The sequence below is a fragment of the Balearica regulorum genome, chromosome 4, assembly GCF_011004875.1.
Source record: "Balearica regulorum gibbericeps isolate bBalReg1 chromosome 4, bBalReg1.pri, whole genome shotgun sequence".
In the NCBI taxonomy this organism is placed as follows: Eukaryota; Metazoa; Chordata; class Aves; order Gruiformes; family Gruidae; genus Balearica; species Balearica regulorum.
Window position 1 is genome coordinate 45,909,786 of NC_046187.1, and position 12,037 is coordinate 45,921,822.

The 12,037-nt window shown below is 37.0% G+C and overlaps 1 protein-coding gene across 3 annotated transcripts in view; it reads right to left on the bottom strand.

Annotated features, from left to right (window-relative positions):
- Positions 1-844: 844 nt before the first annotated feature.
- Positions 845-12,037, bottom strand: part of DCTD (dCMP deaminase) — a 59,888-nt gene continuing 48,695 nt past the window's right edge. For all 3 annotated transcript variants that reach the window (XM_075751950.1, XM_075751951.1, XM_075751952.1), the window contains 3 exons: positions 5,744-5,860; positions 4,107-4,203; positions 845-2,139 (listed from right to left, as the gene is read on the bottom strand). In XM_075751950.1, the coding sequence (XP_075608065.1) occupies positions 2,061-2,139; positions 4,107-4,203; positions 5,744-5,860 (293 nt within the window). In that variant the 3' untranslated portion in view covers positions 845-2,060. The remainder of the gene's footprint in view (positions 2,140-4,106; positions 4,204-5,743; positions 5,861-12,037) is intronic.

Here is a 12,037-nt window from a genome sequence, read left to right on the forward strand (position 1 = left end):
ATATGCTTTTTCCCTTTCTATAAAGTTGCCCTGGAAATCAGAGCCCACTTACTAGCCTGAGTCAATTGACAATTACTCTGAAAGCTTGTATATGTGGCTCTGTCACATCAAAAACTGATCAGAAGAAATCTAAAATCCTGTAATATTCTCCAGTACTGCTCTTTTGTTACAGAAACAGGAAAGTCCTGGGGAAAAAAAATCATTATAAACCCCCAGTACATTCCTAAAAAACACCTGGACATTGGTTCAAAAAACTCCTGAGTTTTTATGCACATTATACATTCTATTATCCAAGGCCTGACATAAAATACTTAAAGTAACCAGAATCACAATGCATATATCTTTTAAGTCTGACTTAGATCAGCAATTATCTATGGAGAAAACAGCAGTTTTTCTGCCAAAACCAAAAATTCTGCTTCTCTTCTTCCCCTCTGTCCCATTGTCAGACCAGTATAACTCAAAATCCTTCTACTTATTAATTCAGGCCAAAGAAAAAGATGTGCATAAGCTGTTTTAGTGACATTTTATTAAAGTAATTTTTCAGGTTTCACCCTCCCTCTCCACATATGTGCAAATTTTTCTTCTGGCAGTAAGCCACAGACCAATTTTGAGGTGGAGAAACAGTGTAGGAAAAAAAGAGAAAGTCAGAAAATTACTTTATAAATGGACACATCTTATAGTACATTACAATGCTCCCTTTAGTAGCCAAATGGTTCATGAACATTATACTTTATGTAATATCACAAATGCACAAAATATGCTTTGCATATGATTGCAAAAACAGCAGCACTCTGGAGCCAAGCACACAGCTTAATATTATAATAATGAGTCTACTTCAATGTAGTGGATTTTAATAAGACTTTAATAATACTGGTATGAAGCCAAATTACATAATGTCCCAAAATATGAAACAAAGCTTTTATAGAGAAAATAAAAGCTCATTGAAGTACAACTACATTTAAAAAAAAACCAAACCAACAACCACCACCAATGTTATCTAAACAAAGCCATTAGGCATATTTAATTTAAAAAAATCAAATTAGAGAAAAGAAATTCAAATGTATTCCCAGATCTCAAGATAAAATTAAAAAGGATATTATTTTAGGCAACATTTATGAAAATGAAGGTACTACGCCAGGCACTGGGAAACAAGCTAACATCATAATTACCTCTTTTGGCACAGATATGGATATGGGTTGACTATCTCCAATTTCTCTCAAAGGACAAAAATTATTCAGTTACCTTACAGGTTGACTGAGCTATGTTGGATTGTCTTGCAACAGCTTAGACCAATAAAATAATTTCCTTCTGCACATGAAAACCAACTCCAAGTAAGAGTCCCAAAGGTAAAGAGCCAATGATTTCCTCCTTCAACTCTACAATTCTGGGGCCTTGGGGAAAACAAGGACTTGAAAGCACCTGTAAAGCTCGGTCTGGCAGAGACCATTCTCAGAACAACTGTCCTCTCTCACCCCTCCTCAGCAATTAAAAGAAAAAATACAGTATTTAATTTGTTGGATAATGCATGCAGAATATGCCACATTCTTTAAGCTGTATAACCTTATAAATACTAGTGTTATGCCAGTTGGAAGATTATATTTGCATGGATAACATTTTTGTCCTTTATTAGGATCAACTATTTAGATCCATGTATCCAATAGAGAGATCAACAGTAATTAGCGTATTGCAATGTACTACTGGCTACAATAAGTACCACTGTTAAACCAGGTATAAATCAATGCTGACAGCCTATCAGAGCATGTGGCGATGAATACAGCAAGAATCAGAACAGTTTTCTTTACATACATTATATTGTCTCATCTACACGTCTCTAGACTTTTTAAGCAGTTTTGATAAAGGCATTAAAAAAATGTAAGTAGATTTAGATTCCACATGACAAGATGAAGTAAGGGGGACATTTTATGCCTTGGATTTCTTAGAAGTCTTACTTTAGCTACAGAAGCCATTAAAAAAGTTGCTAGTAACTTCAAGATGAAAGGCATTAGCAGCTTTTTAGAAAAGGATAATCACAGTCTTCTAGAGACTTAATGAGACTTAAATCACAGAAGCTTTTGACTTGGTCTGCTGTTAATTGAATCAAAGTCGATGATGATCTTGTTACACTTTGGCTTGAATTCCCTAAAATAAAGAAAAAACCCAGATATTAGTTAGTGAGTAGTTAAAACATTTTGCTTGCTTTAGCTCCAGCTAAATTTTTGAAGGAATAAAAAAAAAAAAAAAAAACCCCCTCCTTGGATTCACCTAGTTTTTATCTCTATGGAGCCAATTCATAGTGCACCACACTGAGAGAAACCTGGACAAGAAAGACTAAGACAAAAAGACACATGGGGTTGGGTTAGCCTGTACATTCTTCAGCTATTGGAGTTCATAAATTACCCAGGAGTCAAAGGACTTTTAACAACTCAGCTGCAGGTGGTGGCATCATGTTACCGAGGGCTGGGATTTTTTGTTCATATATACTTGTATTTCAAATAGTTTATATATATTTACAGATACAGGTACACATATATGTATCTATAAATATATACTGGATATGTATTATATAAACACATATATGTATATGTGTGTATATAATATAATGATAGTTGGAATATATTTTTGATAAATATTTTGATCACTTTTTTCCTGCCAAGTTTTCAAAGAACACTTTCCAAAACTTTGCCTCAATATATTAAAATTATTTTTTTGTGCTAGGGGAATAGATCACATTATGCATCATACTGGGGAAAACCCAAACTAGTTAAGAGGAAATAATTTGAAATTTTTAACTTTAGAACTGTAAAATTAATACTGCCACAAAATGTTTCCTTTTATTATCATTACAGCATCTGCTACAGCAATTAGCAAAGAAGGTATTTGGGGACCGAGCACATATTTTCCAGTCTTCCAGTAACAAAGGATTATGTAAATATTGTGGATTTAGTGCCTAATTAAGCTCTGCAGTTCAGTTCAAGAGATTCATTAAGTACCACCTACATCCTTAATAATCAATACAAGAATGAATAACAGTCAACACAGAAAAGCACATGCTGCTGACCATAGAAGCTCTGAATACTTTGTCCAGAATAGCCAATCTGAAATGCAAGAAACATTTCTCACCCTGGAGAAGTTACAAGATTTGACTTGCAAGAGAATGATTTATGCCTCTTGGTCAAATAGTCTTAGTAGACAGGAAATACACTGAAGGACTAAAACTAAGTTTCAAGTACTGCTGTGTTTTTCCATGGAAGTTTCTTAGCCCAGTAGGTAGCTTTCATCCTAAAATTCTATCTGTCAGAATTGTTATGTTTGCAAATTTTTCAAAGTCTTTATATTAATATTGTAAAACTTTTTTGAGTTGCAAAGCCTCCCTGACTGCATAATTAGCCTCACCCACAGCATGTTATTGCCATCAAACTAGCTGTTGAACAGATTGTCTTTAGGAATCTCTGTCAGTGTCTGTAAAAACCCCACTCTTCAAACATTTTTCAGATTCTTATTACTTTAGGCAAATATTCCAAGTTTTATCCTTTTCTCACAAGAAAAGCTGACCAAAGAAGACTGGACAGCTATAGGCACCAAGAATTAATTATGGGTGGCTGGTTTGACACCTTCCCAAGTTGACTGCAACAAAAAGATACTAAACTTTCAATAAGGATCAGGTAATCAAAAAAAAAAAAAAAATCAAGTCGTCATTTCAGTCCAACTCATAGGTTAATTCAGGTTGTCAGGGGCATCAGGAGGTCATCTAGTCTAACCTCCTGCTCATAGCAGGGTCATCAATGACTCTCCCAAGTACAATGTAACAAATAACCATCACATTAACAATTTCACCTGCAGTTCAGGAATGAAATTAATATTCCAAATGGACCATTTTCTCATACAAATATTATGAAATTGAAATTTAATCACACACATGGCAAAAAGAATGGTGCAACAATCTGTCAATCCAGTATCTTTTGCAGGCATACAGAGCAAGCCACCTACAAACACTACCAAAGAATAAAACACAAAGAAGAAAAAAATTTGCCCTGCAGTTGGTCTCTTTCACACACCATTTTCTTTCTTTCCAAAATAAAAATAAAGTTAATGCAAAGTTCTCTTACCTGTATATAATACCTGCTAAATCAAACATCCGCCGTGCAGCTGTCATTTCCATAGTGTCATGATACTTGTCAGACATAAAAATAACTTCTTTTATGCCTAAAAAACTCATATAGAAAAAATGTTAGAATTACACTCAAAAAAAAAAGGTAATGTCATATAAGAACTAGTGCACAAAATCAGAAAAGGCAGCATTCATCCACATACTCTAGAACTCCTTTGTACACCCCTACTTCCCAAAATACTATAGATTGTACTTGAGAATAAGGCTAAGAGCTGTTTTGGAAGACAGTTCTTTCAAAAATGTTGGAAGATTTTTTTTCCAGTTTCACCTAAGTTTAACTCGGAAAACCAGAACAAAAACCTCGCAGTCAAAACCACAAGATAGACAGACTAGAAATTAAGCGTTTTTGCAAAAGTAATTGAAAACTTACCTTTCTACCTCTCTAATATAGATAAACCCCTCTCCACAAAGAATTTAAACCCCAAATCCTGTTCCCTTTCCCAACGCACAGCTATAAAAGGATGCTTTTTCCTTTTGTTCTCTGTTTTATAAATAACTCCCAATCCTAGGTTCAAATCCTCATAAATGCATGCTGTCTCAAATTGTTGAATGATCTAAACTACTACTTAAGCAGGAGAGAAGTGTAAAGGCTGACCCAAGAGAATTCACAAGTGTTTCAAAGCCTATCAACATCTTACTGTATTTACCAGACAACATAAATATCAATACATTGCAATTTAGTGCATACTGAAGTGCATAAGGATGAGTGACTACAATGAGAACTAGCAGACAATCTACCTTGAAGACCGTTGGATTTTGACTCTGTAAATAAATGCAGCACAAATACAGAATACCATCATCATTCCCCCTTCACCTCTCCATTTCAAACCTTACTGACCAAAATGAAGCAACATTCTGTTTGCTCCCTTTTCCTAGATCCCCATAGCCACTAGTGGTGAAAGAAACTCCCCAGAACAGCAATCCATGCCAAGATCACAAGTCTTTACTCAATGAGCAAAATATATGCTACCTTAAGCAGAGATTTTTACGGAACTGAAGCCTGCTGCAGATATGCCTAATCTGAAAAAAAGGCAACACATTTAGGCCAGCACACTTGCTGCAGTGGCACAGATTTATAACAATTATAATGAAAGACATAATTAAAGTAGGATCATAGAAGTCTTGTGACATTTATGAGCAAAGATATTTTAAAATCTTCAAATATCTACCATGCATCACATTCAAATTAAAATTTCATGTATATACTCCCAATGGACCTTTTGTCATGCAGAAGTTTATTTCTTTCTGCCCTACTCTATTCAATGTGTCAGAGCACAGTAAAATTGACAGTAATTATATGCAAAGCCTGTGTTGTTCTTTGGCAGCTCCTGGTCTAAGAAGTTACAAACCTAAATTAGAAGCACGCTTAGAATCACAGAAGATGCAATTAGCACTGGAAGAATTTGGCACCATTCAGATGCAAAAAAAAACCCCACAAGTAGCATCTTATGAAGTTGACAGTGCAATTAATTTAGATCTAACAGCAGCAATTTAACATCAAATACATCCGTGATAAGATATCAAGGAGCAGGCAGCACTGCAACCCTGACAAATCAAGCTGGCACTACTCCTTACCTGCCTGGATGATGAGCTTTGCACATTCATTACATGGAAATAAGGCAACATACATGCTGCAGCCTTTCACATCAGCCGAGTTTTTGTTCATGATGGCATTCAATTCGGCGTGGCACACTGATTCAAAAAAAAAAAAAAAAAAAAATTCATAATACCATTCATTAAAATAAATCAGTCAAACTAAAATTAAAGTGTTACAATATAACTGCTTACATCCTTTCAAAGGCAAATAGCTTGCACAGCTTGTCATAAAGGGCAGAGGACGAAATAAAAGCAGAAATACCAAGATCAATGAAGGTCAATTGTTCTGACCAGGCTGCCGATTAGTAATGATATCATTAAGCGCATTAGCATTGCCATTTGCTAACACCTATTGCAGGCAACAAAGCCGTAGGCTGTGGGCCAAGTAGTTGCAACTACCCTAAGTGAAGCAATATCTCACAGCTTCACAACTCTCTAGAGTATCTAATTGCCAGTATAAAACAGCTCATTTATGTGTTTACATGCACAGATAGGAACAGTCTTATGGTTATAAGAGTGCACTGTGCGCTCTTAAAGGCAGGAGAATCGCAAAGTAAAACTGAGCCACTCTGTCCTCTGGGTCTCAGAACGGCTCAGCACTGCTGCATGATTCTCTCACCCCAAAAATACACAAGACACACTCAACCATAAAAATGTCCCAGCTTTAATATTAAATTGAGTTTACTGCTCATTAAAAGGTGCCAGACTTCCCAAGCAGGAAAACAAAGTCCTCTATGTCTCCATGGATTTGAGATAGGCCAGGTAGCAACAGACTACCCTGCCTTATTCCACCATAACACAACAGCTCTTTCTGGACAGATCGCCCCTTAGGGTTTAAGTTTTTATGCTGTACACATCAGATTATCTAATGTGTTACCAACACAGGTGAGAAGAGCACAGTTTCTGTCATCCACCATGAACCTCTGAAAAAAACATCAGGATCTCAGAGAGAACTTCCTGTTTACTCCTAGGAATGACAGCAAGTTGCATAATTTATATACCTACCTACTAAGAAACTGCCTGCTGCCCTGACTTACTTCATAAACAGGTGCTGAAGTGTGGTGTGGGTTTGAGCGCATCTAGAGACCTGCATGTGCAGGCAACATTAAGAGGTTTTCCACTGTTTTTTTTGAAGAATGGATTTGAAAAAAAAAAAGTTTTCCTCTCCCCTGCATACATGGGAAAATTAAAATAGGCAAAGTTATGAGCACAAGTTCATAGTATACTCGCTACTATGTACTGACCTCTGTGTGAATGATCTCACCACACAAAGAATAACTGAGTGCAGTACATTCAACACGCAGGAATCCTTGCTGAACGGAAATGTTTTCCGTATGCGCTAAATGTCTACATGGAATTTTCTATATAGTGGCTAATGCACTATAAATTTACAACCTAACTTACAGAACACAAGCTTTCCCATGTAGGCAAGTCACAAAGGACCAAACACTTGCTAAAGAAAGCTATCGACTTCTACAAGCAGTCCCCAGCAGCACCATGCTGTCCACGTACTTTCTCATAAACAGTAAAGCCAGAAACTAACATAAAAAATAGGAAATTAACAACAAAAAAACCCCACCTCAAGCACTAGCACTTCAAGGTTTCTATTACTACTATTATTGTTTCTATTGCAACTGTAATTGGGTCACACTATTTTAACCATATGCCATTAAGCATATGGGATGTGCAATTATATGAACCTATACATTTAGAAAATCCAGAAAATACATTTAGCTCCAAGTACATTACTGAGTTGCACTAATCTTATGTAGCCTTCGCAATAAATAGTCAGAGAATTATTTTTCTGGGGTTACAGAGGATTGAGTGAAAAAGAGTGTCATTATTTCCACAACTGGAAGTAGGTTATGTCAACAGGACAGAAACATTACTTTTAAGTTTCTTTGAACAATATACTTATGTTCTAGGCAGCAGGCTAAAATATGGAAAGCCTCCAGAAAGAAGGATGAAGGAATGGTTTCAAAGGCTCACTGAACTAAAAAAAAAAAAAACAACCAACCCTAATTCCTTCAGTAAATATTTTTCCTTCACTAAAACTCAGAAATCTTCAGCCATAAAACCAGACAACTTTCATTATTTGTACTGCAACAAGTTTCCTTCCTGCGCTGATGAGAAAGAAAGCCTCTTTCTGCAGATTTCTACAAACTTTCAACAACAAACCTCTTCCCAAGCAAAAACAAGTTCAGGCCAAAAATAACTTATAGAAGATAATCAGCTGGAGCGAGGGAAGGGAGAAATTTTGCTTCCTGATCATCTTAACACAATCTGAAATTAAGAACAATTACGACTTTCCAGTGCAGAAAGAAGACACAGAGACAGTTAATAAGGAAGAAACAGAGACTAATCATTCCGAGACAAAACGTAGTGGGATCTCTCTGACAAACCCAGCAGGCTTTCATTTCAAAACCAAAAGGAGGTAGGTTTTTCATGCACACTGTAGCCTGACGAAGTATTTCTTACTGCACTGCAGAAAGTAGTAAGGGACTAGAAGCTTGCATTGATTCCACAAGCCATCTTTTTCCTTCCAATATTTCTTTTTTTTTTTTTGTCTACTGGGTTATTAAATACAAACCTATTTTGGCTCATTTGTTGGAACTTGGAAGAATATTCTGGGGAACTATCATTACATGTGTCTTTGTTTTATACATTTCCCTAGACATCTGCTACTGGCCCCTGTAAGGGATATTATGCTAGATGATCCTTAAGAAGGTATTTTTAGGCTTTGTCCCATCACTCTTCATTCCCTCTTCCTCATATTCCCCTCTCTCTGGCAGATAAGCATTGACTCTCAACCGATTTACAGACAAGATAGTCTATTATCCCCAGATTTTTCTTACAGATCTGCCCAGTTTTGTACAGAGTATTAATGTGAGACAGAAAACAAATCCAGGAGTCCGAAATCCCTCATGTTAATAACTAAGTAGTTCACATTTGGGGTGTTATGAAGTTTTCTAACCTGTTAAGAGCTCCTACTAATAGTTACGTGTTGTTCTCTCTCAGACAGTAAGAAGCTAATTTAAAATAACCTTTCACAGGTGCACAGTATTCAGAATTCTGAAAACCATATATTTAAATAGACTAGTAAAACTAAGAATTTTTACAATACCCTATGGGGACCCCTGGTGTTTTGGTTTTTTAAAAAATAATATTCACATATAGCCAACATAATATTAAGTCTGCAACTCTGGTTTCCATTCTGGAAAAGTGGCTTGAAAAGTATTCTCGAAAGACTTCATTAGCCGAAGAAATAACCGTGCAATGAGAAGTTAGTGTGTGCTCTGACATTCCCACCAGCTGCTACTATATTCACGAGAGGGGAAAAAAACCCCCAAAACAGAGGAATGACTGCTTTATTACTGGTAGTATTAATTGCTAGGGTTTCTATCTTTTCTCATTGCATGCTGCTTTGTGTTGCATGTATGAGGAAGGACTCACCCTTAAGTCAACCTGTAAATAAGAACCCCCTACTTACCCTATTAATGGTCATTTTTCAGGATTAACCACTTAACATGAACATGCTCTTACTGGGTTGCAAAGTCAGAAGTACTATTCCACCTACTAAAAGTGTTCTGACTAGTGATTTTATAAGAACCACAGGACTAGTCAAAGTGTTTCTTAACACTGTTTAAAGGCTTAGATGCTTGAAGAAGAGTTTGGAGTAGGGACCACCATAACATGTCACCTTTTAAGAAGCAACCAAAGGAGGGGCTGGGAGGAGTGACCTTTCTATGTGATCAATTACTAACTGAGCCAGACTAAGAATTTTGAGAAATTATGCACTAAATATGGTGTTACATTCAAAAGAATACATTTAAATGCATATAGATTGTCATGCAGCAAGTTTTGACTTATTTAAGTTTTTATACTGCCAAGTTAACCACCTTGACAAATATTACGGGTTCCCAATGCAGATATATGGAAATAGCACTACTATTATATATAAACCTGCACAAGAAATGGATACAGGGAGTTCTGTAATTTGGCCCACTTCCCAGTTTTTTGGTAAAATCTTCACCTTTACCTTGTTCATCCTTTGTCCATCTCATCTTTGTCCAAGCTCCACCTACCAGTTTTCCTTTACTCACTGGACCCCTGACACTGGACATAGCAAGGATCACAGAAAGGACCAAAATATTGAAAGGAATGGGGGTCTGGAGTGACAACCACTGCGGACAGTGGCTGACAAATCTGGAATCTGTAGAATGACATCAATCTTTTTCCAACTTTTGTGAAAGTGTGAGGATGGTTGCTGGTCACTGCATTTAGGGGAAGGCAGGACACTGATGTTGGGGGTGACACTTTCCTCAGCCATTCCTGCTGCTCTCTTTCTGGCTCTGCAAGCTGGAGGAAGAGCAGTTGCTGTGGTCAGGGCAGGGAAGCAAGGATAACACCATGTCATGGTTTAACCTGGCTGGCAGCTAAAACAACCACACAGCCGTTCGCTCACTCCCCCTCTCTAGTGGGATGGGGGAAGAGAATTGAAAAGAAAAAGGTAAAACTCGTGGGTTGAGGTAAAGACAGTTTCATAGGACAAAAAAGGAAGATAATAAAAAAAATCACTGGAGTCCTAGCCTCTTCAGATTGCTGTCAGAAAAAGGGACCAGCCCCAGCCTCACTGCTTTCTTCTGTGAAAAAGAACCAGGAAGTGAAGATGGGAACCACTCAGCCCATTTATGAACATCACAAAATCTGCTGAGGGCAGACCAGAGGAGCCCTTCTCAAAACCTGAGAAGCATTAGCTAATCCATGCTATTTCCCAGTTCCTCCCATCCTGTTCCAAGTTTGTTCTACTCTCAGCAGAACACAGAGGCGTTTCTTAGTGGGCAAGCAGAACAAGAGAAATTATTCTTGGTGTTTCCAAATCTGCAAACTTTCTAGAGATTTGATGTATGACACCACGATTGGACAGAAATCCATGCAGGACAGGAGTGAATGGCTGTAGGTGGAGACTATATCCTATAGTTCCCCTTTCCAGCTGAAGCCTAAGCTTTGCACTGCCAATTGGAGAGAGAGCATCACGCTTCTTCATAGTGCCTTATCAAGTTTTGTGCTGTCAAAATAACAGCTTCTACAAAAGTAACATTTGCCTGAATATCTTTGAGTGTTCATCTCTCTAAAAAATTGACAAAAAGCTCAGAATCCTAACATGAGGAAATGTTGATAACAGTTTGTTTCATTTTACACAGCAGGTACTGTTCAATTAGAGCACACTTTTTGCCACAGCACATATTTTATCGTATCTGAACCTGTATAAATATTTGTAAGCATATTTACTCAATATTTTCTCTATTGCTCAGAGGTTTCTAAATTTGCCAGTCATTTTAATTTAAAACTCTCTTAATTAGAGACTGGTTGTCAAATGGATGTTCTTAGATTACAGTGGAGACAGAGGGCATAACAGGAGCACAGCAACTAGCACTAGTGGGAAGACTCGTGTTAATAGGAGAAAAATGTAGTATTTTAAATGATGGGTGAGAGGAAACTGAGCATCATCAAATCCTTGGATTCATCTAACAGAAACAGAGGGCACTCACTTTTGACTCTGAAAGCCAGAATTTTGTCTAATTATTAAGAAGCTTCTGCACACGGTACTGAACACAATACTTAGGAAGAGCTTTTAATAACATCTCAGTAAAGTAGGTATTCAAAACCGGCCTTCCATTTCTCTCATGCACAGAAACATCCTGTCACTGACTGGCAGCCTGGAAAGAGCCAGTTCCAACATAACAAAAGCCCAGTTTTGTGCTTTGAAAAATGGCATTCTGCAAAACACCCAGTGCTTTCTGACATAACAAGGCTATACTACTAAATTGTTAAAATATACACTACAGCTAGACAGAAAAAAGTTTTAATATCTGCTTCAAGAGTCTCATAAAGAATGCATAGTATCAATACAGGTGATCCACATCACTATTCCTGTAATATCCAAATGCCTTGCAAACATTTGCATCCTCTAAGGTAAAATGAGAATTATCTACCACATTTTGATGCTTTCTTTCAGTAGCAACTCAGGTTACACTTTGATATGGGTAAATACAAATTTTTTAACCAAGCATGACCCTTTCCCTAACATTGATTTGAGCAGAACCCACTCTTGAGGGTGCAGGTTAGATATGTACAGTATTTTGCAGCATAGATAACTGAAACACTGGTGAATTCCAAGCCAACAAGTTTCAAGGTACAGTAAAATTTAAGAGTGACAGGACTTGTTTAGCCTTACAACAAAAGTTCAAAAGGTTATTGTTATCAGTCAAT